Genomic DNA, 25,610 nt, shown 5'->3' with positions numbered 1-25,610 from the left:
GTGTCTGTAATTAATGATTTCCTCCTATATAGTGCAATGTTGCTATAAAAAAAGAAAAGAAAAAAGAGAGGAAATAAATAAGTTGGGGGAAAAACTTTCCTGGGTGGGAACAGTAACTGACATTACGAGGCAATTAAAAAAGATTATTCAAGGTGAAATTAACAGCTTTTCATCAGAAATCCTGCTACCATACTCAACAAAAGCTTGGAACTGGTAAGCAGGAAGCTGCTAATTCAAGTTGCTGGGGACGTGTGCTGAATTGGATGTACTTCTAAGTAGACATTAATAAGCATCTTAGTCATGGGAAAAGACATTGCTGGATAATATAGCAAACGTTGTGCAGAAGCTTCATTTTTAATTCTGTTAGCAGCCACCTTAAGTGGTACAGGAGGGAAATGCTTGATTAACAAGCAGAAGGTTGCCGAATCCCCACTGGAACTATATCAGGCACCAGCGATATAGGCAGGGGCGTAACTATAATAGGGCAAGGGGAGACAGTTGTCTGGGGGTCCACTGCCTTGGGGCCCCCCAGAGGCAAGTAACATGACTGACTCCCCCAGCCACACACCCGCTCGGGCTTCCTTCAGTTGTATTCATCCTCCAAAATTGATGTGTGTGTTAAGACCTGGAGCTACCAGAACAGCATGTCTTTCTCTGGTACCATTAAATGATTTGCATCGTCCACAATTTACAAAACCTTTAAAAAATAATTTAGGATGATGTTCTATTGTGGCACATAGGTTTTATATTTTATATAAATTTTACTATGCTTTTTGTTACCACTATTCAGCCTCATTTAAGATTTCTTTACTTCATGCGCTGAGATTCAGTGAGGGGAGGGCATTTTAAAATCTTGTCTCTAGGCCCACTCCAACCTTGCTACACCTCTGGATATAGGAAGATGCTGAAAGGCATAATCTCATACTGCACGGGAGAAGGCAATGGTAAACCCCTCCTGTATTCTACCAAAGAAAACCACAGGGCTCTGTGGGCGCCAGGAGTAGAAATCGACTTCACAGCACACTTTACCTTTAGCTGCCAATTATGGAAAAGCAATACCACAGCAGCATTAAAGGACTCTAGTGGAGAAGCAACACTAGTCCACGACCACTTTGCACTAAAACCAGAAGGTGTTAATGAAATACAGTTGTGGTCCATTTCAAAGCCCAGCTGTGTCTGTCTCTCACATTTTCTCCCTGCTACTTCCTCGTAGGCACAAACAACCCTTCTGCATGAATGCAGAATTTTGTGTGTTTACACATGACTGAACAAATTGCTGGGCAGTGGACAAACCAACTGAATTCCACTGCTCCCTGGCTTTATATTACACATATAAACACTGTAAAGGTTGTGGAATGGGTACAGGACTAGCAATATAATATTGGGGTATCTTTCTGAGATGTTTTTTTCCATGCCTAATCAAATTCCGAGTTTCTCGCCAAATTCTGTTCAATTCTGTAGAGGTTGTTTGCAGCACATATTTATGCCTTTATCAGCTCACAGTGAATGAAGCATCTTCAATGTGAATATATGAAGCTGCCATACACTGAGTCAGATCACTGGATATAAATTAATAAATTAGATTTAGGATATACAATAATGGAGTTTTATTGTCATATCAGAAGTAAAGAGGAGGCTGTCTAATGCATTTCATTACAAGACCAAAGTACCAATGAAATGAATTAATACTTCAACTTGATAACACAGCTTAATAACAAAACTCTGCATATTTTTGATAAAAAATTACATATGTCACTGAAAGCTCAATCCTTTACATTGTAGTTTCGGATTTTGGTCATCCGTTGTGAGGTACGGGGCTTTCTTAATTGGCTGCAGGATGCCTTGTTAGGTTTTAGCTTTGACTGGACATCAAACTTGGTTCCTCGAACAGTCAAGGCAGCAGCTGGTGCTCTTTCTATATTATCTGCATTGGCTTCCCCCCAATTTTCAAATCTTTCAGCATCGTGGATCACTTGAGGTTTCTCTGCAATCAGAAATAATTTACATTATTTAATTCATTTCAGATAATTTATATTCTGCTTTCCAGTAATAGAGACCACATCATGTTGTTAACACTGGGCACAAGGTGCACAAGCCCCCATTGTTTGGTAGCCTGCCCACCTCCCATGCCCACACCCCTGGCCTTGTTTGGAAGAAAGAGACAGTGGGGAGGGGCATGCCTTGGAACTTTTCAAGTGATCACCATTACCGCCTCCTCTTGTCACTAAATCTTCATCTGCCCCCCTCCCTGTGCAATTGTAATGCAAAGAGACAGGAACAGAATTGAGCATTTTCACCCCATTTCCTCTGTCTCCACCGCTGCCCCTTCTATAGGTGTCAGGTTCAGTGGTGGAGGAGGGAAAGTGGGCAGCCCTCATGCGCAGTGGCAACCCAGTTGTCAGGCATAGTGGAAAGGTTGGAGGATGGGCCTTGCATCTGCCGCCCAGTAACTAGGCACAGTGGAGGGAGCAGTGGGCAGCCCTCACGTCCAGTAGCAACTCAGCTGTCAGGGACAGTGAAGGAAGTAGCAGGTCGCTTATGCACCCAGTGGCAACCCAGTTGTCAGGCATGGTGGCGGGGTGGAAGGTACCCCGCCCCTTGTGCCCAGTGGCAACTGAGCTGCTGGGCTTAGTCCAGCATGGGTGGTGGTGGGGGGATCTATATTTTAAAGTCACAGGCAGGTCTGGGTTGTCTAGCAATCTCCGGGAGGTGCTGCCATGGCTGCGGGCGTGTGTGTGTCTCAGAAGGTTCCCTCTCCACTTGCCAGCCTCCTCCCGGACTTCTTCGGGCCGGTAAAGACTGTTTTGGGGCCTTTCTGGCCCTCTCCAGGCTCGTGGTGGCCATTTCGCCACACATGCACACTGGCCATTTGTGTGTTCAGGCCCCGGGCAACTTGGACCTGGCGGTGAATTTAATCCCCCCCCCCCCCATTTAGAACCCCCGAGCCAGCCTGAGGGTTTGATTTGAAGTTGAGCCAAACCAAATCAAACTGGGCCCTGTTTGGCTTGAGGGCAAGCCATTGAACAGGCCTGGTTCGATGGTGAACTGGCTTGACCTCAAGCCAGTTCACACATCCCTAGTGGGCAGGCAGTGAGTGGCCCTTACACTCATCAGTAAATCAGCTGCCAGGCCTGGTGGAGAGGGTGATGGCAGCCCTCACATCCACTGGCAACTCCGCTGTTAAGCATGGTGAAGGGGGCGGAGGGCAGCCCTTGTGGCCAGCAGTAACCTAGCTACTTGACTGAATGGAGGGGAGAGTGGATGGTCCTTGTGCCCAGCAGAAACCCAGCTGCTGTGCTTAGTGGAAGGGTACTAACAGGTAATAGGTGGCTCTCATGCCTAGCAACAACCTGGCTGCCAGGGTCAATGAAGGAAGGCGAGCAGAGGGAGCAGTGGGCAATGCTTGCAGCCAGAGGCAACTCAGCTGCTGGGCTTGTGGAGGAGGCCAGTGCCAATCCAGTTGATAGGCACAGTGGAGGGGGTGGCAGGTTAGGGTTAGGGAATCCTAGGGTTCCTCAGGCCTAGCTGCAACAGTGAAGGAGTGGTGTGCAGCCCTTGTTCCTAGTGGCAATCCAGCTGTGGTGCATAATAGAGAGGGCAGTGAGTGGCCATTGTGCCCAGCAGCACTTCAGCTGCCCATCTCAGTGGAGGAGGCAGTGGGTGGCTCTCACGACCTGCAGCAACCCAGTTGCTGGGCTCATTGGAGCGGGTGATGGTGACAACCCAGGAGTAGGAGATGGTTAGCCTCCTCTAAAAACCCCTTCTCTGGAGAGGAGGAGAGGAAACAACCCCCTGTCCCTGAATCCGTACACAGGGTGTGTGTGTGTGTGGGGGGGGGAAGGTGGCGGGTGACATGATGGCTTTCCCTCTCTTCCTCCCCTCCCTGGTGAATTTGTGCAAGAGCACCGGGCTCTTGTGGTGGTGGGGATTGGCCGATTGCAACTGAAGGAGGTACTGCTGGTATCATTGTGCAAGAACAGCACTGGGGAATATTTTTTAAAGCTGATTGAGAAGCTGGTTGCTTTGTGCAAGAACTGTGGGGAATTACTTTTTTTTTTTTTTTAAGGCTGATTTCAAAAGCTGAGAGGCAGAGATTAAGATATTTCCACTGATAAGTCCCTCTACATGACACCTTGGGGAAAATGGAGCAAGCCTGCAAACTGTTCTCAATAACTAAGAAAACTAGCTACTATTTTCTCATGTACATACTATGCTTTAAACCTGAAACGTCAAGATAATATCCGAATACAGGCTGTGGCTGTGTGAATGGCATCCTGCTGTATGCAAGATGGTGTCAAAACCCAGATCATACGAACGCACACCCACCCTATACGGATCAAAGCAATTTTAAGTTGCTGTCTGGAAAGCACCAAGGTGGCTTATAATAGAAATTAAAAATGTATGTAACTAAACATAGTGACCCACATGTTACACAAGGTTAGGAGGGTAGGGCAAGAGCTGTTCCCTCATGGAAAGGCTGCTGCATAGCTCAGCCAAACACTTGTCCCACAGCCAGGGGCGTAACTACCATTAGGCAAGGGCCCCCACGCCTCGAGCCCCCCCCAGAGGCAAGTCACATTACTCCTGTACACCTGCAGAGCTTCGGTGCCGTGGAAAAGCCAACCCCAAGTTCGGAGCAAAGGCTGCATGCATGCAGCAAAGTCCTTGTCTGTAGAAGCAACTCTGAGCCGGGAGCGCTCTTCCCCATGGGAGGGTGGAGGGACGGGGTTAAAGCGAGGGAGTGGAGTTTTCTAGAGAAGCTGGCATAATGGGGATGTGAGTGCACTATATATTGTGAAGTGTGTGTGTGTGTGTGTCTGTGTGTGTGTATCAGCGAGGGGCCCATTTTAAAATTTTGTCTCTGGGCCCACTCCAGCCTTGTTACGCCCCTGCCCACAGCTGAGAATGCATGGAGGGCAAATGGGGGGTGATTTTTGTAGCTCTCCCTTCCCTCCAAAAGTACTTTTTGGCTTCCAGAAATATGTCCCTTAGGGTCACACAGCCCTCAGAGACATATTTCTGGAAGTCAAAAAGTAGTTTTGGAGGGAGAGAAGAGCAACAGAAATTACTTTCCCTCTCTCTCCGCACATGCTTGACTGCGGGACAAGCCTTTGCCTCTCTACAAAAAGCACATCTCTTGCTCTGCTCTCCTAATGCTGTGGAAGATGTTGGCCCATCTTATTATAAAATGATAATAAACTAAAAAACAGCAAGAAGCATCAACTATCAGCAGATGCAACTAAAACAGAACTAGCAAAAAGGCTGCTGAAAGAGCCATATCTTCAGTTTCTGCCAAAAGTGGTGCTAAGTGCCAGGGCAGGGAACTTAACATCTTGGAAGCTACCATGGAGGTGGCTTTCTCACAGGTTCCCACCAAACATGCTTGGGAAGCCATATGCAGTTAAGGTCCTGATAAAAAGACAATGTGATCCTAGCTAGTTCTATGCATTATAACAATAATTATATGCTCAGCTATGTGCTTCTCTGTCCTGAAGGCCTTTTAATTGAATGGAACTGGTCAAAACAATTCAGCAGTCAAAAGGCACAAAGATTATTTCCTCACCTTCATTAAAAGTGACTAATTGGAACATAGATTTATGTCAAGCACTTGCATACATGTGTTAACTGCGTTTCACAAGTAAACAAATCTTTTATTAAAGGTACCCATCAAATACACTTTGTATTTGAAGCCTGTATATCATTTCCTTCAAGACGCAACTACATACAGGTAGTATGATAATACAAACCTGACCATAACATCTGCATCAAACTCCAGTTCAAATCTTATTTCTTCTATGAACTCACTAGAGTGACTTAGGCAAGCTACTGAGGTCATTCACACAAGCTCATGCGGCTCCTTGGGATGGCTGTGGGGGAGGCAGGAGCTCACCTGCCTTCCCTGGCAGACAAGCAGTGGATGTTTTTGCCTCCGTTGTGTCGTGTGCCTGCACGAGTGCTGGTGCGGCCGAGGTCAAAGCTGGGATTGGGAGGAGGAAGTCCCCCTGCATCCCAGGGAGACCCATGCCAGCAGCGCAGCGGCTGCTCTAATTAGAACAGCCACTGCACTCGGCACAGCCACACCTTCCCCCCCAACTCGCTACTCAAAATGACAGCGAACCAGGGGGAAGCCTTCTACCTGGAGACGATCACGCATACGATTGGTTCATTTTACCTGGGTAAAACACCAGGTAGAACAGGGCTACCTTTGGCTGCTGCAGCCTGGAGCAGAAGGCTCCCGACACTCCAGATGATATGAGCTGTCTGGGTTACCCCAGGAAGCTCGTGTCGTGAGAAGAGCCTTACTGTTTCTCAACCTACCTAAGTTCCCCATCTGCTATGGATAACAAATACTGATCCCCCTTACAGGGTTGTTGCAAAGATTACTGAGATCATATCTAAAATATGCTATATCCATGCTCTTATTTTGTCTTGTTATTGCATATCAGCACTTACTCCCATAATGCTAGACACAAGAAGTTATGTTCCTTTATTAATCCACATGTCAAAAAGATGTTTAGATTATAATCAGTTTAAAGGTGCTGTGTGAAGATATTTTTAAATGAGAGGGAGCAATCTTTCTAAGAATATGAGACTGTTATTGGAGTCTAGGTTTTGAAACATGTGGTTGTGCCTTAGCTAGACAGAAATACAAGTATTCAGACACAACTGAAATGATGGAAGTTTTGATCATGCATATTGCATTTCCACAAATCTCTCTCACTCCCACATTTAGCAGCTTGACTCTGACGATTGTCAAGGATAGAAAAATCAAATGAGTTAATATTTGTAAAGCACTTGGAAGATGAAAAGTCTTATGTAACACAGAACAAAAATTGCAGGCTCCACCATGCATTGAGCCAGAAAAGAGTTCACATCTCCTTATTGGTTAATATTCTACCCAGCCCTCTCATTGTCTAGTTCTTTATCCACATGATGGAAAAAGTGTTGAAATTGTGTCCTATAGTCAAGAGTCATAAGATTACTTATGACCCAATAAGAGCACAATTTCAGCACAGACAACTGGGCCAAAAATAATTCACTATCGTAAAAGTGGTTTTTGTCATTCAAATTAAAATATTGCAGTAGAACATCTATTGTAAATCTGTTTATCACCAATTTTTCTACCCTTTGGCATCTTTTTACATGTTATTGTAATTCTCTAACGGTAGGAGCTCTAAAAATAAAACAAGAGTGGAAGCCATACAGCCCAAAATTATCCCTTGTTCAACCGATGCATTCTACTTAACTCCTATATATCATTTCAGCAATCTAATAGATGATGTACTCCATATTCTGGTAGGTAAGGCAGGACAGAGACTGGAAAGCATCTGGTTCAAGATGATTCATTTCTAACAGATGAAGTGTAAATGTTCCAGGTCATCAAATGGCGATACGGCAGAACGTAGCAAAAAGCATACCGAAGGACATAACAGCCTTTAAAGACTGTGCAAAGCTTTGGCCAAAACCAAATACAGTACACTGCCTCACACACACCCCAACACCATGCAGACACAACTGTTCCCACCACACAGCCCAGTGCTTTCCCCAGTGCTGGGTGGTGGTGGTGGCAGCTTTAAGCAAAAGGGAGCCTTATTGAGCTCCAGTGACATCTGGGTAGGGATGTGCATGGACCGGTCCAGAGCCCATTCTAAGGGCCTCCGGACCGGTCAGGACCTGGGGCCTGATGCATGGACGTGCCGCGTGTGATGTGTGCACGCGCAGTGAGGCTTTTGAAGCCATTTGACTTGGAACGGGGGGAGGGGCAGCAGGAACGTACCCTACCGCCCTGCGGAGTTGCGGTTCCGTGCACACCACTACATCTGGAAAGGTGTGCAGAATGCACTGGGAAGTGTAGTCCTTCCCAGCACTTTCCCAAGAGCTCTAAGGCTGCTGGGCTCGGCAGGACTCTGTTGCTCTTAAAGCTGCCCCTCACAGCACTGGGGAAACTGTAGCACTGACTGTGCAGAGGTCAGTGCAGTGGGAAATGGCTCTTGCATTGAGGCTTTGTTTTGCTTTTTGTTTTGCCAAATGGTTCTCTCTTGAAAAACCGTAAATAGCACTGATATAGGCCCTTGCCCCAAATTGACTCAGCCATCATAATGACAAGCATTTCACTGCTAAGACAAAAGGAAGTACTTCTTCACACAGCACTTAATTAGTCTATAGAACTTGCTGATGCAGAAGGTGGTGATAGCCACCAGCTTGGATGGCTTTAAAAGAGGGGTTAGACAAAGTCATGGAGGACAAGTCTATGAGTTAATAATTAATAACTGTCACAATTAATACTTCCATAGTCTTGATAGATGTATGCTACTCCCAGGTACAGAAGCGGTATAATTCTGAATATCAGTTGCAGGGGAGCAGTGGCAGAAGAGAGGGCCTGCTTTCACACCCTGCTTGTGGGATTCTCAGAGGCATCAAATGGATCACAATGGGGAAGGGGATGCTTTACTAGATAGGCCTTGGGCCTGATCCAGCAAACCTCTTTTTATGTTCTAATGTTCATGCTACTTAATAGATTCTTGGTTTTGAAATCTCTTCTGCTTTAGATTTTTGGTCAAGTAGCTGAATGTGCTACACCCATTTTAGGGGTTCAAGAGTGAGCAAAAGGGTTTAGCAAGGTCTTAGGCCATACCTGCTGAGGTTTGGGGCCTGGATGCAAGGAAGGCACTCAGATGGCAGAGCAAGTGTCCAGGCCTTCAACACAACATGATTGCCACACGGTGTTAGAAGCAGGATTCAGATTTTCACACTCTTTCATAAAGCACAGATTTGTTTTTTGTACCCAGACATTCTGAGTAGCTGTTGTTCGCAGGGCCCAAGCTGAGACAGACCTGGGTTTTGTTAGAAGGAATCAGAGCAAACGTTTACAAAGCAGGAAGAAGTTTTGGTTTTGATATTTTTGGAGTTTTTGTGACAAAAATTCCAGTTTTGGCTGATTCTACAGCTGTGCCCGTTCCTTGAAGAGGACAACCTCAAAACAGTAGTGCATCAGCTGGTAACCTCCAGGCACTATTGCAATGCACTCTATGTGGGGCTGCCTTTGTACATAGTTCGGAAGCTTCAGTTAGTTCAAAATGTGGCAGCCAGACTGGTCTCTGGGGCAACCCGGAGAGACCATATTATGCCTGTTTTGAAACAGTTGCACTGGCTGCCGATATGTTTCTGGGCAAAATATAAAATACTGGTTATTACCTTTAAAGCCCTGAACGGCTTAGGTCGAGGTTACCTTAGAGAGCGCCTTCTTCTGCATGATCCTCACCACACATTAAAGTCATCTGAAGAGGTCCATCTCCAGTTACCACCGGTACGTCTGGTGGTGACTCAGAGGCGGGCCTTCTCTGTAGCTGCTTCTTGGCTGTGGAATGCACTTCCTGCAGAAATCCGTAATTTGAATTCATTATTGGCCTTCAGGAGAGCCCTCAAAACCCATCTGTTTGGCTTGGCCTTCCAGGGTTTTTAAACTATTGTAAATGTTTTAAACTTCTTGTAACCTGGTTTTCCAGGGTTTTAAACTGTTTTATGTTTTAACTGTTAATTGTTTTATGGTATTTTATAATCTCTGTTTTTAAATCTTAATTGGTTTTAATTGTTTAGTTTTAATGTAAACCGCCCTGAGCCATTTTTGGAAGGGAGGTATAGAAATCAAATGAATGAATGAATAAATAAAATAGAAGAAACATGGAGAGCTGAACTTTGGATGGATCAGCAAAGGGAATGTGAGTGACAGGAGCAACAGTTGGCTGTGGTTGTGGGAGGAGAGCTGATCTTGTGGTAGCAAGCATGAATTATCCCCTTTGCTGAGTAGGGTCTACACTAGTCTGCATTTGAATGGGAGACTACATGTGAGCACCATAAGATATTCTCCTTAGGGGATGGAGCTGTTCTGGGAAGAGTATCTGCATGCTCACATATAGAAGGTTCCAAGTTGCCTCCCTGGCATCTCAAGATAGGGCTGAGAGAGACTCCTGCTTGCAGCCTTGGAGAAGCCACTGCCAGTCTGGGTAGACAATACTGAGCTAGATGGACCACTGATCTGACTTCCTATGTTCCTCAGGCAAGCTGTATCAGGAGAATGCTCACACCATGGTCACAATCCAGGCAGATGTAGTCAGGCATGACAGGTGGCCTCAGCAGAGGAGTAGGGTCCAGAGCATATTGCAGCCAACTCCATCCCAGATCAACAGACTGCTTCTCAAGGAACACAGATAAGTAACCCTTTGCTTGTCAATGAGGAGTGTCAGTGTCAGATGGAAATTCCTTTATACCATGGGGAAAGAACAGGAGATGGAGGGATGAGGGGAAAAGACTGTCATTGAGAAGATGCATGAGAACTTTGAACCCCCCAAGATCAGCAGTAGCTCCAAAGTCTAAAATCCAAGGAACTGAGTCACATTAAGAGAAACTGTCCTAGAAAATAGACATCCTAAATAAGGGATTCCAAGCCAGTGACTCTGGTGCTGTAGTAACTAAGACAGATAATTCCCTTAGGGAAACTGTTCCTGCCAGCAGGGGTGTAACAAGGCTGGAGTGGGCCCAGAGGCAAAATTCTAAAATGGGCCCCTCGCTCACACACACACACACACACACACACACACACACACACACACACTTAATTCACAATATATAGTCATGTGACTTGCCGCTGGGGGGCCCCTCGAGGCGTGGGGGCCCCCAGGCAGCCGCCTCCCCTTGCCTAATAGTAGTTACGCCCCTGCCTGCCAGGGCTGCATACTCCAGCAGTATGCAAGGAGAAGAAAAATGTTTGGGGTGGTGGTGGTGGTTTAAGCTCTTGAAATGGAGATGCCAGAGGGTCAGTCCTCTCTGGGGAGTTTGGAGCCAGAGCCACAAACTGCGGGAGAGAAGACAGACCAGTACCAGTTTCGCTCCTGTGACACTGTGACTGAAGAACTCAAAAGAAACTTTTTACCCCAAAGAAACAGAGACCCAAAGGGAAACAGGGTACCAATCCAATAGTGAGGCAAGATAATCCTAGTGCCTAGATCCTGCAGGATTTAGGAGCAGAGGGCATTGTTGCAGGCAGCTCAAAGCCTACATGTGGGCTCTGCTCAGGAGTAGAAAATAGGGGCACTGTTGAAGAAAGTAGATGATTCAGCACCATAGCTCTGTGATCTGAGGAAGTGGGTGAGAGTCAGCCATGATCCAAAGTTGATCACGAGAAGTGCCAAACAACCCCAGAGTAGCTCAGACACAAGACACCACAGAAAGAGGCAACTGTTTATACTGAGAAAGTCAGAGTCCCCAAGAATACACAGATCCTTTCAAATTTCCTGAGTTTGATGCTCATGCCTTAGATGAGGCATGGAGAGAGAGAAATGCTCACCTGATAGCACAAATGTTTCACAGATCCATGTGGATCTGGGAACCAGGGGAGCAGAGTTTTCAGAAGCCTCCAAAGGAAATGTTGTGGCTAGCTTTCTAAAAAAGAGAAACAGAGATGCTGGACTTGAGATCCTTTTGGGAGCTAGTGCACGCAGAACCAGCAGAGGAATTCTTAGATGTACATTTGGTCTAGAAGTTCATTGAAGCCTGTGAAATTCCAGACATGCATCTTGTCCTATTCTGGAGAAAAGGGGAGAACATGGGGACTGTTACTTAAAGCAAGTCTAGTGTTGGACTTTGAGGAAAATATACGGTGAACACCACATTAATAACTGTGTGCATGCTCAAGACAAAGAATTTGGTGAGACAATGGACATATGTATTGCCAGTTACTGTAAAGAGATTGAACGATGCAAAGAATTGAGGTGAAGACTTCTAGCCTCTACTGCAGAAAGATCCAGTAAGAGTCAAATTTCTCTACCTTTAGACATGAAGGAGCCAAAGACTGTCTCCATGGTTTCCTTTATGCCTGAGAAAGGTTTGCATTTTGATCCAGGAAAAATTTGGTGTGAAGAGCCTCTCCATTTAGGCATCACCTACCAGGAACCTGAACTGGCTGGAAACTAAGAACACTGTGTGCCCAAGGAAGCAGTATGCAATAGACTTTCTCCACTAGACATAAGATGTTTCAGAAAAAACACTTTAAATCCTATGGTGAAATCTCTGTCTCACCAACATACCCTGCGTGTGCTAGAAATCTTGATTCTAAGGTTGTGAGATAGGAAGAACTTCTCTCTATTCACATTCTCCAAACCATGCATAATTTTATGAATCTCTATCATGTCTCAGTCACTTTTCTAAACTAAAAAGCCTCAAATGTTTAGCCTTACCTCATAAGGGCCTTACCTTGCCATTTTTGAAAAAATGGGATCTGAAATAATTCTGATAAGAACTTGGGATCAGTTGGTGTACTGCCCACCCTGCTACCCAATAATCTCCATGCCTGGGCTACATGGAAAGATTGCCTGCATGGTTTTGGAGTTCCCTGGGATTTTAGTGTTGAGGGACTTCAGTATCCACACTGAGGAACCTGCCTCTGGGATGACCCAAGTTCTGTGTTTACCATGAGGACTATGGGTCTGTCTGAGGTTATTTCAGCAATAACCTTCTCACCCACGTGGTGGGACACATCTTTGAAATCCCTTGGGAGTTACAGTGAGGTGATGATGGTCTGGGACTAGAAGAGATTAACATCACTCCATTGTCATGATCAGATAATTGCCTAGTAGGGTTTAGACATCTCCTTACCTCAGCAAGGGTGGAGCTGAGGACCAATTAGGAAGGTCAGTTTCTGGAGGCTTATGGATCTGGATGGATTTCTGACAGCTCTAGGCAATTTTCCTCCCAATATGGTGGGTGGTTCTACTAAATCCCTGGTTGGCCTCTGGAATGATTAAATGACCTGGGACATCAATCGCTCTTGGCCATAGATCACTCCTGAGTTCTCCCTCCAGCCATGGAGCTAATAGTTTACCATGGAGCTACTGGAAATCAAATGGCAGGGGAGACAGCTATAACACCAGTGGAGAATATCTAAAGCTGAATCCAGCAGAACAGAGGTTAGAGTCCAATGTCAAGCCTATACTATGGCAATTTATTTATTTATCTATCTATCAAATTTTTAGACCACCCCCAATTTCTGTCTCTGGTTGGTTAATAATAGCAGTGAAGAGAATGTGCTCTTCTGCCACATTACGTCTACTGAAAGCTGTTCAGCAGAGCCTTTTTGGGTGGCTTGTGGATTTTTACATCTAGATTAACAAAATCAATCAATGATACCTTAATAGCCTGCTGTGGCCAGTTTGCTAAGCATTTCACAGTAAAACTGCTCACAAAATTCAGCTGGACTTGGACTCTACATTGAAAGTGGCATATGAGGTGCCATCAGCATCTGTTTGTCCCTTAGTTATGGATTCTTTCCAGCCTGTTCAGCCTGAGAATGTGGACAGGATCCTTGGATTGTTGGTTTCATCCACACACATGCTTGATCTTTGCCCTTTTGGCTTATAAAAGCTGCCAGAGGAGGACTGGCCGAGTGGAGGAATGGGGAGAGTAATTAATACTTCCTATGCAGAGGGAGGAACCTACCTGAAATTGGCAGTTGTCATGACCCTGGGTCCAGGACTGCCCCTCCTGGGGGATGAGGCAGACAGTTCTGCAGATGAGACAGGGTGGGGTGGGAAAAACCTAGGGACACAACCTTTGAGGACCCACTAGTCTTTGTAGAAATCCCCCCAAATTGCTGGCGCCAGCACCTAAGAAATCAAACAAGGCCCACACAGGACACAGGGCCTTCTTTAGGGAAGGGGTGAATCCAATTCCCTCTGCCTGGGAGCAGTAATAAAACTGGCAGTCTGCATCAGGAAGCTGCTGGAGCAACGTTCTAACATTGTTGCAGCTTCTGTGCTCTTGCTTGGCTGTAGCCAAAGTGCACTGCTGGCTCTCCGTGCTTGGGGCTGTCCAAGACCCATGGTGTTCTGGCATCCCATCCTTGGTGGAGATCCTGGCTTAGCTCAGAACAAGATAGCAATTGTTCACTCTCTGATGAAAAGCCACCTCCTCTCTCCACCCCCACCCCACCCGGACACCTGCATGTTGGATAACTGCTGGCCAGTTTGAACTTCCTTTTTTTGGGCAAGGTGTTTAAGAATGTGTTGGCAATCCAGCTGCAGATATTCTTGATTATCTGGATCCGCTTCAGTCCAATTTCCAGTCTGGTTTTGGAACCAAAACAGTCTTGGGTTGTTTGGATGGATGGATTACCTATGCTGGGAGACTAGACAAGGGGAGTGCATTCCTGTTGGTCCTGCAGAATCTGTCAGTGCCTTTCTATACCATTGACCATGGTATCCTTCTGGAATGTCTAGAGATTAAGGGGCACTGCTTTCCAGTGTCTCTGATCCTATTTCTCTGACAGGTTCCAGAGGGTCGTGCTGGGGGACTTCTGCTTTGGCACCATGGCCATTGTCTTTTGGCATCCCACAGGGCTCCATATTGTCTGCTGATGATACCCAGGCTGTACATCTCACTGCCATTCTAAGATGAATGCAGTGACTTTTCTGAGTCTGTGCCTGGAGGCAGTGATGGGCTGGATGAAGATTAACGTTACATACAGACAAGACAGAGAGTCTCCTGGTTAGGAGACCTGCTGTTCCAGGAGGAGGTTGTCAACCTGTTCTGGATGGTGTAGCACTCCCCTTGAAAGAACAGGTTCAAAGCTAGGGAGTACTCCTGGGCTTGGGTTTGCTTTTACATGCTCAGATAGTAGTGGTGGCCAAGGGTGCTTTTGTACCCTTGACCACCAAAAGCACAAAACTGTTGAAGATAGAGTTCCAGTGCATTGACCTTTTGCACCAACTATCCTAATGACCACTAGGGACATTGGGAGTAGAGATAGTTAGTGAGGGTCTCCTTACCTGTCCCTGCTTTGCCTCTACTCTATGACCCCTGCCTTAACTCCTCAGGTACTTCCTGTAGTGAGTCGGTCCTCTTCCTTTCCTTGTAGAGGGAAGATGAAAACATCTCCCTCTCCCTCCACCCTGTTCATTATGTAGCTGATAGATAGGATAGGTCTTTCCTATCTCAAATGTACTTCATCAATAAATCAATTTAGTTTAGATTCTGCAGTGATCTTTTATTTTACATTTATTTTACATTTTATATCCCGCTCTTCCTCCCAAGAGCCCAGAGCGGTGTACTACACACTTAGGTTTCTCTTCACAACAACCCTGTGAAGTAGGTTAGGCTGAGAGAGAAGTGACTGGCCCAGAGTCACCCAGCTAGTTTCATGGCTGAATGGGGATTTGAACTTGGGTCTCCGCGGTCCGAGCCCAGCACTCTAACCACTACACCACACCGGCTCTCATGATCTCCATGAATGTTACTTAAATAGCTGCAACAACTAAACTCTGCACTCTGTAACTGGAGTGGTAGCTTCCTTGGTGCTTTGCTAAATAATCACAAAACCCAACAAAAACTAGCTAAAGGTTTTGTGCTTTTAGCTAGCTTTGGCTAGCTAAATCCATACCTGGATCATAGGGACTTTGCCATACCCTTGTCACCAATCGTTTAGCATACATTCTATGTGGGGCTGTCCTTGAAAGTCCTTCCAAAAAAAATGCAGTTAATACAGAACAGAGTAGCAAGAGTCCTGATGGGTTCTAGATGCTAGGATCACACCACTCTGCTATTGTTTCATTGCACAGCTTACTAGTGTGTTTTTCAGCATAATTCAAGATGCTGGTTATTTCTTTAAAGCCCTAAATAGCTTAGGACATAGATACCTGAAGGACCACCTACTCCCACATTAATCTGCATCAGTTAAGGATGTTTCCTTAACTCTCCGTGGTGAGGAGAGCTCATCTTGTGGTAGCAAGCATGACTTGTCCCCATAGCTAAGCAGGGTCTGCCCTGGTTGCATCTGAATGGGAGACTTGATGTGTGAGCACTGCAAGATATTCCCCTCAGGGGATGAAGCCGCTCTGGGAAGAGCAGAAGGTTTCAAGTTCCCTCCCTGGCTTCTCCAAGATAGGACAAGATTTATTTATTTTGTTTTTATAGGACAAGATTTTTTTATTGAACCAACAAACTACCAAAGCATACAGTACGCCAGAAAGGGCTGAGAGAGATTCCTGCCTGCAACCTTGGAGAAGCCGCTGCCAGTCTGTGAAAATACTGAGCTAGATAGACCAATGGTCTGACTCAGTATATGGCAGTTTCCTATGTTCTTTTCCAGCATTTATAAATGGGTGTTCTGCTAGCTGTTTGTTTTTACTCTCTGCTGCTTTTACTTTGGAAACATTGCTTTTATTGTATCTTGTTTTGTACTATTTTAACTTTTTTAGGCTGCCTCAAGTTCCTTGGAAAATAGGCATTCTTAAACAGACAGACAGACATATCATATCTAGAAACTTCTACATGTTGATAAAGAGCCCAACACTTCTGTTTCATGTTTTCCATCCCTCCTCCTCTCTTTTTCTCACCAGTCTGCAAGCAGGGCATGTCCTCATTCTTTCTTTTGTTTTAGCCTGGAATCCCTGCTAGCCTGAGTTTCATTATTATCAGTTCATTCACTCTAGTCACCGTAGTTGGGAACAACTGGTTTAGCAGATTTCTGATTAGTATGTAGTCGATGGCTGACATCCAGACTAATTTTCCGATGACATGCAAAATGTGTCTGTTGCATGAGTGGGTAGGGGTATTTTTGGCAATTATCCCTTCCTTCTGCAGCCACTCGTTTCTCCCAAAACTAACTCTCAGGATCATAGTTTCAAGAGGCACAGATAGCAGCAGAGGGAAGTGGGGATAGACAAAAACCATCCCTTCCACAATGGAAAAACCTGCCAAATGCATGGAAGGATAGTCTGGATGTCAGTCAGTCTTCTTTCTAATAACATCACTGTTTATTATTTATAAAACCAGTAGTATTCTAGGTGATAAATATTATTCTTCCACTTAGTTTACACATCTGTAATTGATCAGGCAGCATGAAGGAGCTTCACCAATAGAACACTTTGAACCATGATTGAAGATTCAAAGGTATCAACAGTAATTAATTTGTGAGGTTTGGAATTTTATTTATAAGTGAGCACATGGTGTCCTTCAGAAGTGTAATACTTCTGAGTCAGTAGGGTAAAAGATGTTTGTTGAGCATGCTTCCAGAGTGTGACAAAACATGAAAACTGTATTTTCAACTAAAGCTGAGGACAGAGGCGTAACTATGGGGGGGCAGGGGGGGCACGTGCCCCGGGTGCCATCTTTTCTGGTCACGTGGGGGGCGCCGCCATGACAAAAAAATATATTTTTTAATTTTTTGTTACTTTTTTGTCAATACAAATGTTTCCTGCTCAGTGCAGCAGCGCTGCAGCAGTCAAGGGAGCGCGTCGGTGCCCCCTCCCCCACGAGCGGTCCCTTCCGCGCTGCCTGCGCCCCCCCCCATTGCTTTGCTGGCACCTGGCAGCCAGTCAGTGGCCTGGCTTGGCGGCGGGCGCTTGTGAGGAAAAACCTAAGTATAATGTAGTATGTTGGGAGGGTGGGGGGGCACGGGGGGCGCCATTTCAGTGCTTGCCCCGGGCGCCGTTTTCCCTAGTTACGCCTCTGGCTGAGGATGACTATACTCTGCAAAATCAGAACTGCACTGTTGCTTCGCTAATTGTTTTTACAATCTCTCTGCAATGTAGGGCCACAATTTCTGAGGCGCTTGCAAAGTTGCACATTCCCAGCAAAGTCAAATCTAAAGGTTGCCTTGCAATTGCAGTTGTAGCACATGTAGATGAAATGACAGAGTTGCTGCTTGGGTGAGGCACAACATTTGTACTTGTAAAGAGAAAGAAAATTGCAAAAATCAGACAATGGCCTACATCTTTACAAAAATATTGTCTACATCTTTGTCCATGCTCTGTTGAGAGAAAAGAAGAGCATCAATCATGTACTTGTTCTCTTCAGTGAAAAACACTTCATGGAGAAACTGAACAAAATAAGCAACATTAAGCAAACAGCGCCATAGCACCACTGGACACACAACAATGCCATTGCCCCCACTGTTCCTATTTAACAGAGGTAGTCTCAGATTTTGGATACCTGCTCCTGGAAAATTATTGTTCCTGTCTTGTCCTGCTTTCCCTTTTGATGAGACTTTTAGGGGTGCCTTTTAAATTTTTGCTGCCCGACTCTAATTGCCATTCTACAGGTTCCAGCCCTCTCTCCCAGTTGCCCAGAAGTTAAATGGAAAGAGGTGGCAGTGGTCTCTAATACGCATGCATGAAAATGCATGACCATAAGGCACCATATAGTATACAGCATGTCATTTCACATGCTACAGCTGATGATGTCCATTTTGAACTACCAAGAACATATTGTAGGACAATTTTATTTTTCTAGTAGATCTTTAAACCAAAGAACAAACACTCTTCTTGCTGTTAAATCAGGACGGGAATAGGATGTTGCAGAGCACAGCACTGGCAGAAAAGATCCTTCAGCAATGTGTAAAAGAGGGGCCCATCATCAATCTTTGGTGGGAGAATTGGTGTGTAATAATACACATGGGTATCCCTATTATCATCTGACATACTGGGGAGTAAGCAGTTTCAGATCTCAAAGAACACAGAGGCTGACATCCTAAAGCTGTGTATGTGCAGCTAAAGGATGCACAGCCACAGAGGCTGCATTCCTGTTCAGCAGTGTGGGCAGAAGGCAAGCATTCTGTGAAAACCACAAATGTGTCCCCAAGAGCTGTGCAACCCTCAGGGACATATTTGTGGACTGTACAGAGAGCTTCTGGGGGAAGGGGAGATCAACAAAAATCCCAGCCCCCAAGAGTGCTTGTGCTGCTGAAGCTGGAATGCAGCTGCTGCGATGCAGCAATAGGATGTCAGCCACTGGCTTATTCCAAAGGATAAACCAAAATAATACAAAGCTGTCACAAAAGACTTGACTTATAGTCTTTGGTTCTAGCAAACCCAGAGGTTGAAAGCTTGGAAAGCTTTCGAGGTAACTCTTCTCCAAATCAATCTGCATGCATCAGACCAAACAGAATATTTTCACTATAAGTAACAGCAATTTCTGTTAGATTGCACTAGACTTTGGGCATTTGCAATATTGAGAAGCAGCATTCCTATTGCGAGAGGACATTCGCACATTAAATTAGGAAACGGGTGTCCTTGTAAAGCTGCCAATTAAGTTTCACCAGTTGGGGGTATGGAACATTGGGAAAGCTACTGTGACATCTGCATGTGCAAACACATGCCTTGTTTTATCAATAGGTTCATGACCTGCAGTATCTCTCCTCTCTCTGAGTCCACCAAAGAATTTCAATGTAGCACATGAATCACACTAATCACCAGCAGCACACCTGAAATCCTGGGCTGAAATCAACCTGCTGTAACACACAAACATCTACATACATCTGTGATATCACACAAGGATGTAATAAGCATGTGTAACTGCATTCATGCACTTTCTCTTTCTAAAGCCCTTGGCAAATCTTAAGTAACGAATCATAGTTCTAGGGCTACTCTGGAGAGATACTGTTCACTTTGTACAACTGTCTGGTGGTTTCATATAACGAACATGGATGCCTGCAGGGACAAAATTAAAAACAAGGCATAGAGACATCTAATAATGGAGACACAAATGGTTAGTTAGTTATTACAGGCAGGAAAGATGAGCTGAGCTAAACTAAAAACAACAGTGATTTTAGATGGGATAAAAGAAGATCAACAAAAAAGGGACTACAGTAAACAAGAGTATTAGAAGTATTTTCAGAGGGAAAAGAACATCCTTGCTGGATCAGACCCAAGGCCTATCTAGTCCAGCATCCTATTTAACACAGTGGCTCACCAGATGCCTCTGGGAAGCCCACAGGTAAGAGGTGAGGGTGTGTCCCCTCTCTTGCTGATGCTCCCCTGCAACTGGTATTTAGAGGCATCTTGCCTCTGAGGCTGGAGGTGGCCTATAGCTTGTCCTCCATGAATTTATCTAATGTTTTAGAAACGTTAATAAGGTTGCTAACCACAAATCTTTGAAAGGTTCTGAATCTACAACAAAAACCACAAGTGAAAAAAATCACACCCAGATTTCTGGAATTTGAAGCAAAGGACATTGAAATACATCAAATGATAAAAATGTACATAAGAGTAGGTATCCATTAAAATGCATCAGGAGCCCAATTTCCCCTTTCCTCACAATCCTTTTGGCAGCAATGGGGTAGCCCTCCTTCACTGCCAAAAGGATCTGTATGTGAAGGGGACTGGGCTCAAGGAATGCACAAGATCTTTCCCTTCCCTCATAATTGCTTTCCTGAGCCATAGGGCAAGCACTTGTGCTGCCCTTTACTTCAAGTGATATTGTATAGCAACAGGTGGGAAGAATACACATGCAGCCTTATCCATGATGCATTTTGAGGGGTTGGGGGAACAGTTGGGGACTCCTGATGTTTGTTGTTGTTTGCAGATGTAAATATTTTCTATAATTTTTTAGAGAATCCATGGAACTCGAGAAACTCTCTATTTTCCAACAAAAGCAGGCAATCCCTGCAGAAGCAAGAGGTACACTCTCTTACAATCCACTGTTCAGAATCCACACGAAGTAAATGCATAGAGAGACAGAGCTCTTGGCAGGGCCGTATGCTGACAGACCAATCCTAAATATGAACAGCAGCAACATATACAGTCAGAAAAGAGTTCAATAGAATTTTAGTAAGTATGTTCAGGATTGCAGACTTAATCTAGGACCTGCTTCTGCTATTACATATCTTTTTCTTTAATAGGATTTGTAGCCTTAGTGTTTCTCTTTGCATTGCAAGGTTTATTTCTGAGATACCTACTATAATATAAATAAATAATTCAAAATTGCTGCATTTGCCATGAAATACAGACTAGAATGTATTTGATTGATTGATTGATTGATTAAGTGCCGTCAATTCAGTGTCGACTCTTAGTGACTACATAAATAGATTCTCTCCAGGATGATTTGTCTTCAACTTGGCCTTTAATGTCTCTCAGTGGTGCATTTATTGCTATTCTAATCAAGTTCATCCACCTTGCAGCTGGTCATCCTCTTCTTCTCTTTCCTGCAACTTTTCCAAGCATTATGGACTTCTCAAGGGAGCTGGGTCTTTACATAATGTGTCAAAAGTATGAAAGTTTGAGCCTGGTTATCTGTGCCTCCAGTGAAAATTCTGTATTGATTTGTGCTATGATCCATTTGTTTGTTTTCCTGGCTGTCCATGGTATCCTCAAAAGTCTTCCCCAACAACCAAAGTTCAAAAGCTTCAATGCTTTTTCTATCTTGCTTCTTCAAACTCCAGCTTTCGCATCCATAGAGTGTCATGGGAAAAACCACTGTCCGAATGATTCTAATCTTTGTAGGTATAGACACGTCATGGCATCTACATATCTTTTCCAAGGCCTTCATTGCAACCCTACCAAGTGCTAGTCTGTGGTGTATTTCTTGACTGCTGGGTCCTTTATTGTTGATGGTCGATCCTAAAAGGCAGAAGCTATGCACCACTTCAATGTCTTCATTATCAATTTTGAGGCTGGTTGCTGCACCCATAGACATTAGTTTAGTCTTCTTTACATTTAGTCGTAGTCCCATTTTTTCACTGTGCTCCTTGACTTTCATTACTGGAGCTTGCAGATAATCCGCATTCTCAGCTATCAGAGTGGTGTCATGAGTATAGTGCAGGTTATTTATGTTTCTTCTTCCAACTTTAAAACCACACTCTTCTTTTTCCAATCCAGCTTCTCTCAATATACATTCAGGATATAAGCTGAATAAATAAGGAGAAAGTATACAGCCTTGTCTTTCTCCTTTGCCGATCTGGAACCAGTCTGTTTCACCATTTTCTGTCTGGACAGTGGCATCCTGTCCTGTGTATAGGTTTCTCACGAGAACAATGAGATGTTCTGAACAAGGAGATTTTCCGCAACTTGACATGGTCGATGCAATTGAAGGCTTTTCTATAGTCAATAAAGCACATATTGACTTCTTTCTGGTATTCTTTGGGTTTCTCAGTTATCCAGCGTGCAGCAGCACTGATGTCTCTTGTTCCTCAGCCTTTTCTGAAACCTGCTTGAACATCCGGCATTTTCCTTTCCACATAGGGCTCTAATCTGTGTTGGATGATCCTGAGCATTATTTGCATGTGAAATTAAGGATATTGTGCGATGGTTTGCGCAATCTGTTCAGTCTCCTTTCTTGGGTACAGGTATGTAGACTGACCTTTTCCAATCTGTTGGCCACTGTTTTGTTCTCCAGATTTGCTGGCATAGTTTGGTTAGAGCCTTGACTGATTCTTCTGTTGCTTGCCATATTTCTGTAGCTATTCCATCAATTTCCTGTAGCCTTCCAACCTAGTAATGACCAGAGTGCTGATCTAACTTCATCTTCCTGTACTAGAGGTTCTTGCAAGTAGGGAATGTCTTCTAGAGTATTTTGGATGTTGACATCCTTGCTGTACAGATTTTAAGTATACTCCTATTTCTGTTTGATCTTCTCTGAATCAGTTACTATATGTCCTTTGGCATCCCTTAACATACCAATTTGAGGCTGGAACCTTTTTCTGAGTTCAGAGCTGTATTAGAGATATGCATTTACACCTGTTCCAGACAAGGCTTGTGTCATGAGGATGGGTAACTTACATTTACATTCACTCATTGGCAGGTTTTTATTAAAAGTGGATCATGTAACTAACTGAGAGCTGTGAAAGGGTCTCTCAGCTAAATCAAACTAATAATCCCAGAGGGTGGCAGTATTACAACAGTCTCAGAGTACAACTAGAGTAAGGCGTGAAGAGCATTTCTGAGAACTAAAAGGAGTAGGGGACACAATGCAGGGGACACAGGGCATACTCAGTTTATGTGGAGCAATAGCCAGGCCTGTTGGACCTTTCTGTCACCCCAAGGGAACGGAGGATGCTCTCTTCAGTGCACCCTGCATTCCCTTGCATCTGTATTGGAGGAAAAGATCAGTAGTGGTATGCAAGCTGTCTTTTAGAGAAGACACTGAAAATCACTGAAGCAGAGTAAGTAGTGGACAACTGAACTTACACCTACTGGCCCACATGTTATGTGGGTGACGCTGACCTACCTGTGCTGTGCTGCTGTTCTAATGTAGCACCAATAGTCTTGCACTTTTGTGCAAGAGCACCAATACCTAAAGTAGTGTGCCCAAGCTCCAGAAGTGCTACTTAAATGAGAAACATGTCAGTGATAGTCAAGCAACATGTTTCCAATCTATGTAATGTTTCCGAAGTGCAGAACCACTTCTTTAAGTATTTGCGCTCTTGTGCAAAAAACACAAGACCATGAGTAATTTGTTAGAAGCCTGCAGCAGCTGACTCGCATGTTGTGTAGCATATTGCAGGTGGTGACAATCTGCCACCACCTGCATTATGCTGCACAACATGTGAGTCACTGATTCTTTGGGTGGAGGTGTATATGTTTATCCTGCAAAGTGCCACAAGTAGGGCAGAGCTGGCTCCAGATCTCAGAAGGCCCTTGATATATGTACCATGAGCCCCCTCCTCCGGGTGGGGGGGGGGGCAGGTAGTGCACTCAGGTACATCGGATACTTCCGGTTGTATCTGGTCAACAGGGGCAACGGGGTGGCAGGGAGGTACACTGCTGCCCCAATGAACTTTGGGAAAAAGGAGCACCAGCGGGGGAATAGCGGAGGGAGGAGTAAGTGCAACCTCCCCCAGTCTTAAAGCAGCACCCCTGCTGCCACTGAACAGGCAGAACTGTCCACCTTTTGAACTGGTTTGGAAGCCCATAAAGGGCCTCTGAACCAGTTCCGTGCACATCCCTAGTAAATGGGGGAGATGTAGGAGTCACAGGGAATAGCTGGGAGCTGCAGTCTGATTCTTAAGAACAGCCTTGCTGGACTGGCCCAAGGCCTATCTAGCCTAGCATCCTGTTTCACACAGTGGCCCACCAGATGCCTCTGAGAAACCCACAGGCAAGAGGTGAGGGGATATCCTCTCTCTTGCTGTTGCTCCCCTGAAACTAGGAATCAGAGGCATCTTGTCTCTGGCTCTGGAGGTGGGCTATCACCATCAGACTTGTAGCCACTGATAGTTATCTAAGCCTCTTTTAAAGCCATCCAAGCAAGTGGCCTTCACCACATCCTGTGGCAGAAAATTCCATAGATTAATTATGTGCTGTGTGAAAAAGTACTTCCTTTTGTTGATCCTAAAATTCCCAACCTTCAGTTTCATGGGATGACCCCTAGTTCTAGTATTGTGAGAGAGGGAGAAAATTTTCTCTCTGTCCATTCTCTCTACCCCATGAATAATTTTATTAACATCTACCATGTCTCCCCATAGTCACCTCTTTTCCAAATTAAAGAGTCTCAGATGCTGTAGCCTTGCCTCATAAAGAGGGTGCTCCAGGCCCCTGACCATCTTGCTTGCCCTCTTCTGCACCTTTTCCAGTTCTACAATGCCCTTCTTAACATATGGTGACCAGAACTGTATGCGGTGCTCCAAATGTGACTGTATCATAAATTTGTATAAGGGCATTGAGATATAAGCATTTTTATTTTCAACCCCCTTCCTAATGACCCCAAGCATGGAATAGGCCTTTTTCACAGCTGCCGCGCACTCTCAACACTTTCAACAAGCTGTCCACCATGACCCTAAGATCTCTCTCCTGGTCCATCACCAACACCTCAGACCCCATCAGTGTATATCTGAAGTTGGGGGAGTTTTTTGCCCCAATTCTGACAGGCTTTAAAGTGGGGAAGGAAAGATGGAGGCTTCTGGCATCTCTGTCTTTTGCACCACACTCTTTTCAAGCTCCCTCCTCCCAGTTCCTGATACAACCCTTGCTGTGAAAGGGCATTGTGGAGCATATGGAGAAGGAAACAGACCCTTGCAAGCTTTAAAGTGGAGTGCAGGGTGAAGAGAGGTGGCTGTTGGCAGTACCTTTTTCTAATCCTGCTTTGCTTTCAAAATTTGCAAGGGTCAGACTGGAAACTGGTGGGATGCGTTGGACCCCATCTCCACCCCAAAGGCCCAGGGCCATTGTCCACTGCCTCACTCAACCAATCTCTGACCCTACCTATCCCCCTCTTCATTTATTGGGCCATTCCAATATGTACTTGTGTTGGTGTTACAGGACATTGTTGTCCTGTTTCTAATAGTCAAGTTAAATAACTCCTGCTTTCCGTATCATGCTTACCTTGATCATTGTTGCTCTGAGGGCTGAGAATAGAAGGGCTTGATCCCATCTCTAGAATCTGCCATATGTCCTGCAGGGAACTATGAGCACCTGATGATGACAACTGGCCTTCCTGGGATTGCCTGGTACTTCCTTTTCTGAGTGGCTGATACTGGCATGACACGACCGTTTCGTGATTTCTAACAAATGATTCCTGTGGGGAATGACAGTAGGCACTCAGCAATGTCCAACATTCTGGATCAATTACATCTGAAAATGGGCTGCAGAAGTGTCATAATTCAGACACAGGCTCAAGTGGGCCAAAATGTGTCCAGTCCTGTGTTAACTTTGAACATACAAGTATAGGAAAAAGCAGATCAATTTTTACTGAAATCAGGGTTTACTGCCATCAGTCTGCTGCACATTGAGGTCTACACAGGTAAGCACATCTAGCAAACAGGAGTATAAGACTCATTTGAATTCTAAGCAGCTTTTTCCTATTTAACACAGAGGATAACTAACATCCTCATCTATAATGAACAACAG

The 25,610-nt window shown here is 44.9% G+C and overlaps 1 protein-coding gene across 8 annotated transcripts in view; it reads right to left on the bottom strand.

Annotated features, from left to right (window-relative positions):
- Positions 1-1,592: 1,592 nt before the first annotated feature.
- CCDC57 (coiled-coil domain containing 57) overlaps positions 1,593-25,610 on the bottom strand; it is a 137,549-nt gene continuing 113,531 nt past the window's right edge. For all 8 annotated transcript variants that reach the window (XM_053304116.1, XM_053304118.1, XM_053304120.1 and 5 more), the window contains 2 exons: positions 25,086-25,278; positions 1,593-1,984 (listed from right to left, as the gene is read on the bottom strand). In XM_053304116.1, coding sequence (XP_053160091.1) covers positions 1,764-1,984; positions 25,086-25,278 — 414 coding nt within the window. In that variant the 3' untranslated portion in view covers positions 1,593-1,763. The remainder of the gene's footprint in view (positions 1,985-25,085; positions 25,279-25,610) is intronic.

This window comes from Hemicordylus capensis, chromosome 2 (genome assembly GCF_027244095.1).
Source record: "Hemicordylus capensis ecotype Gifberg chromosome 2, rHemCap1.1.pri, whole genome shotgun sequence".
NCBI lineage: Eukaryota > Metazoa > Chordata > Lepidosauria > Squamata > Cordylidae > Hemicordylus > Hemicordylus capensis.
This window is presented reverse-complemented; position numbering and strand designations above follow the sequence as displayed.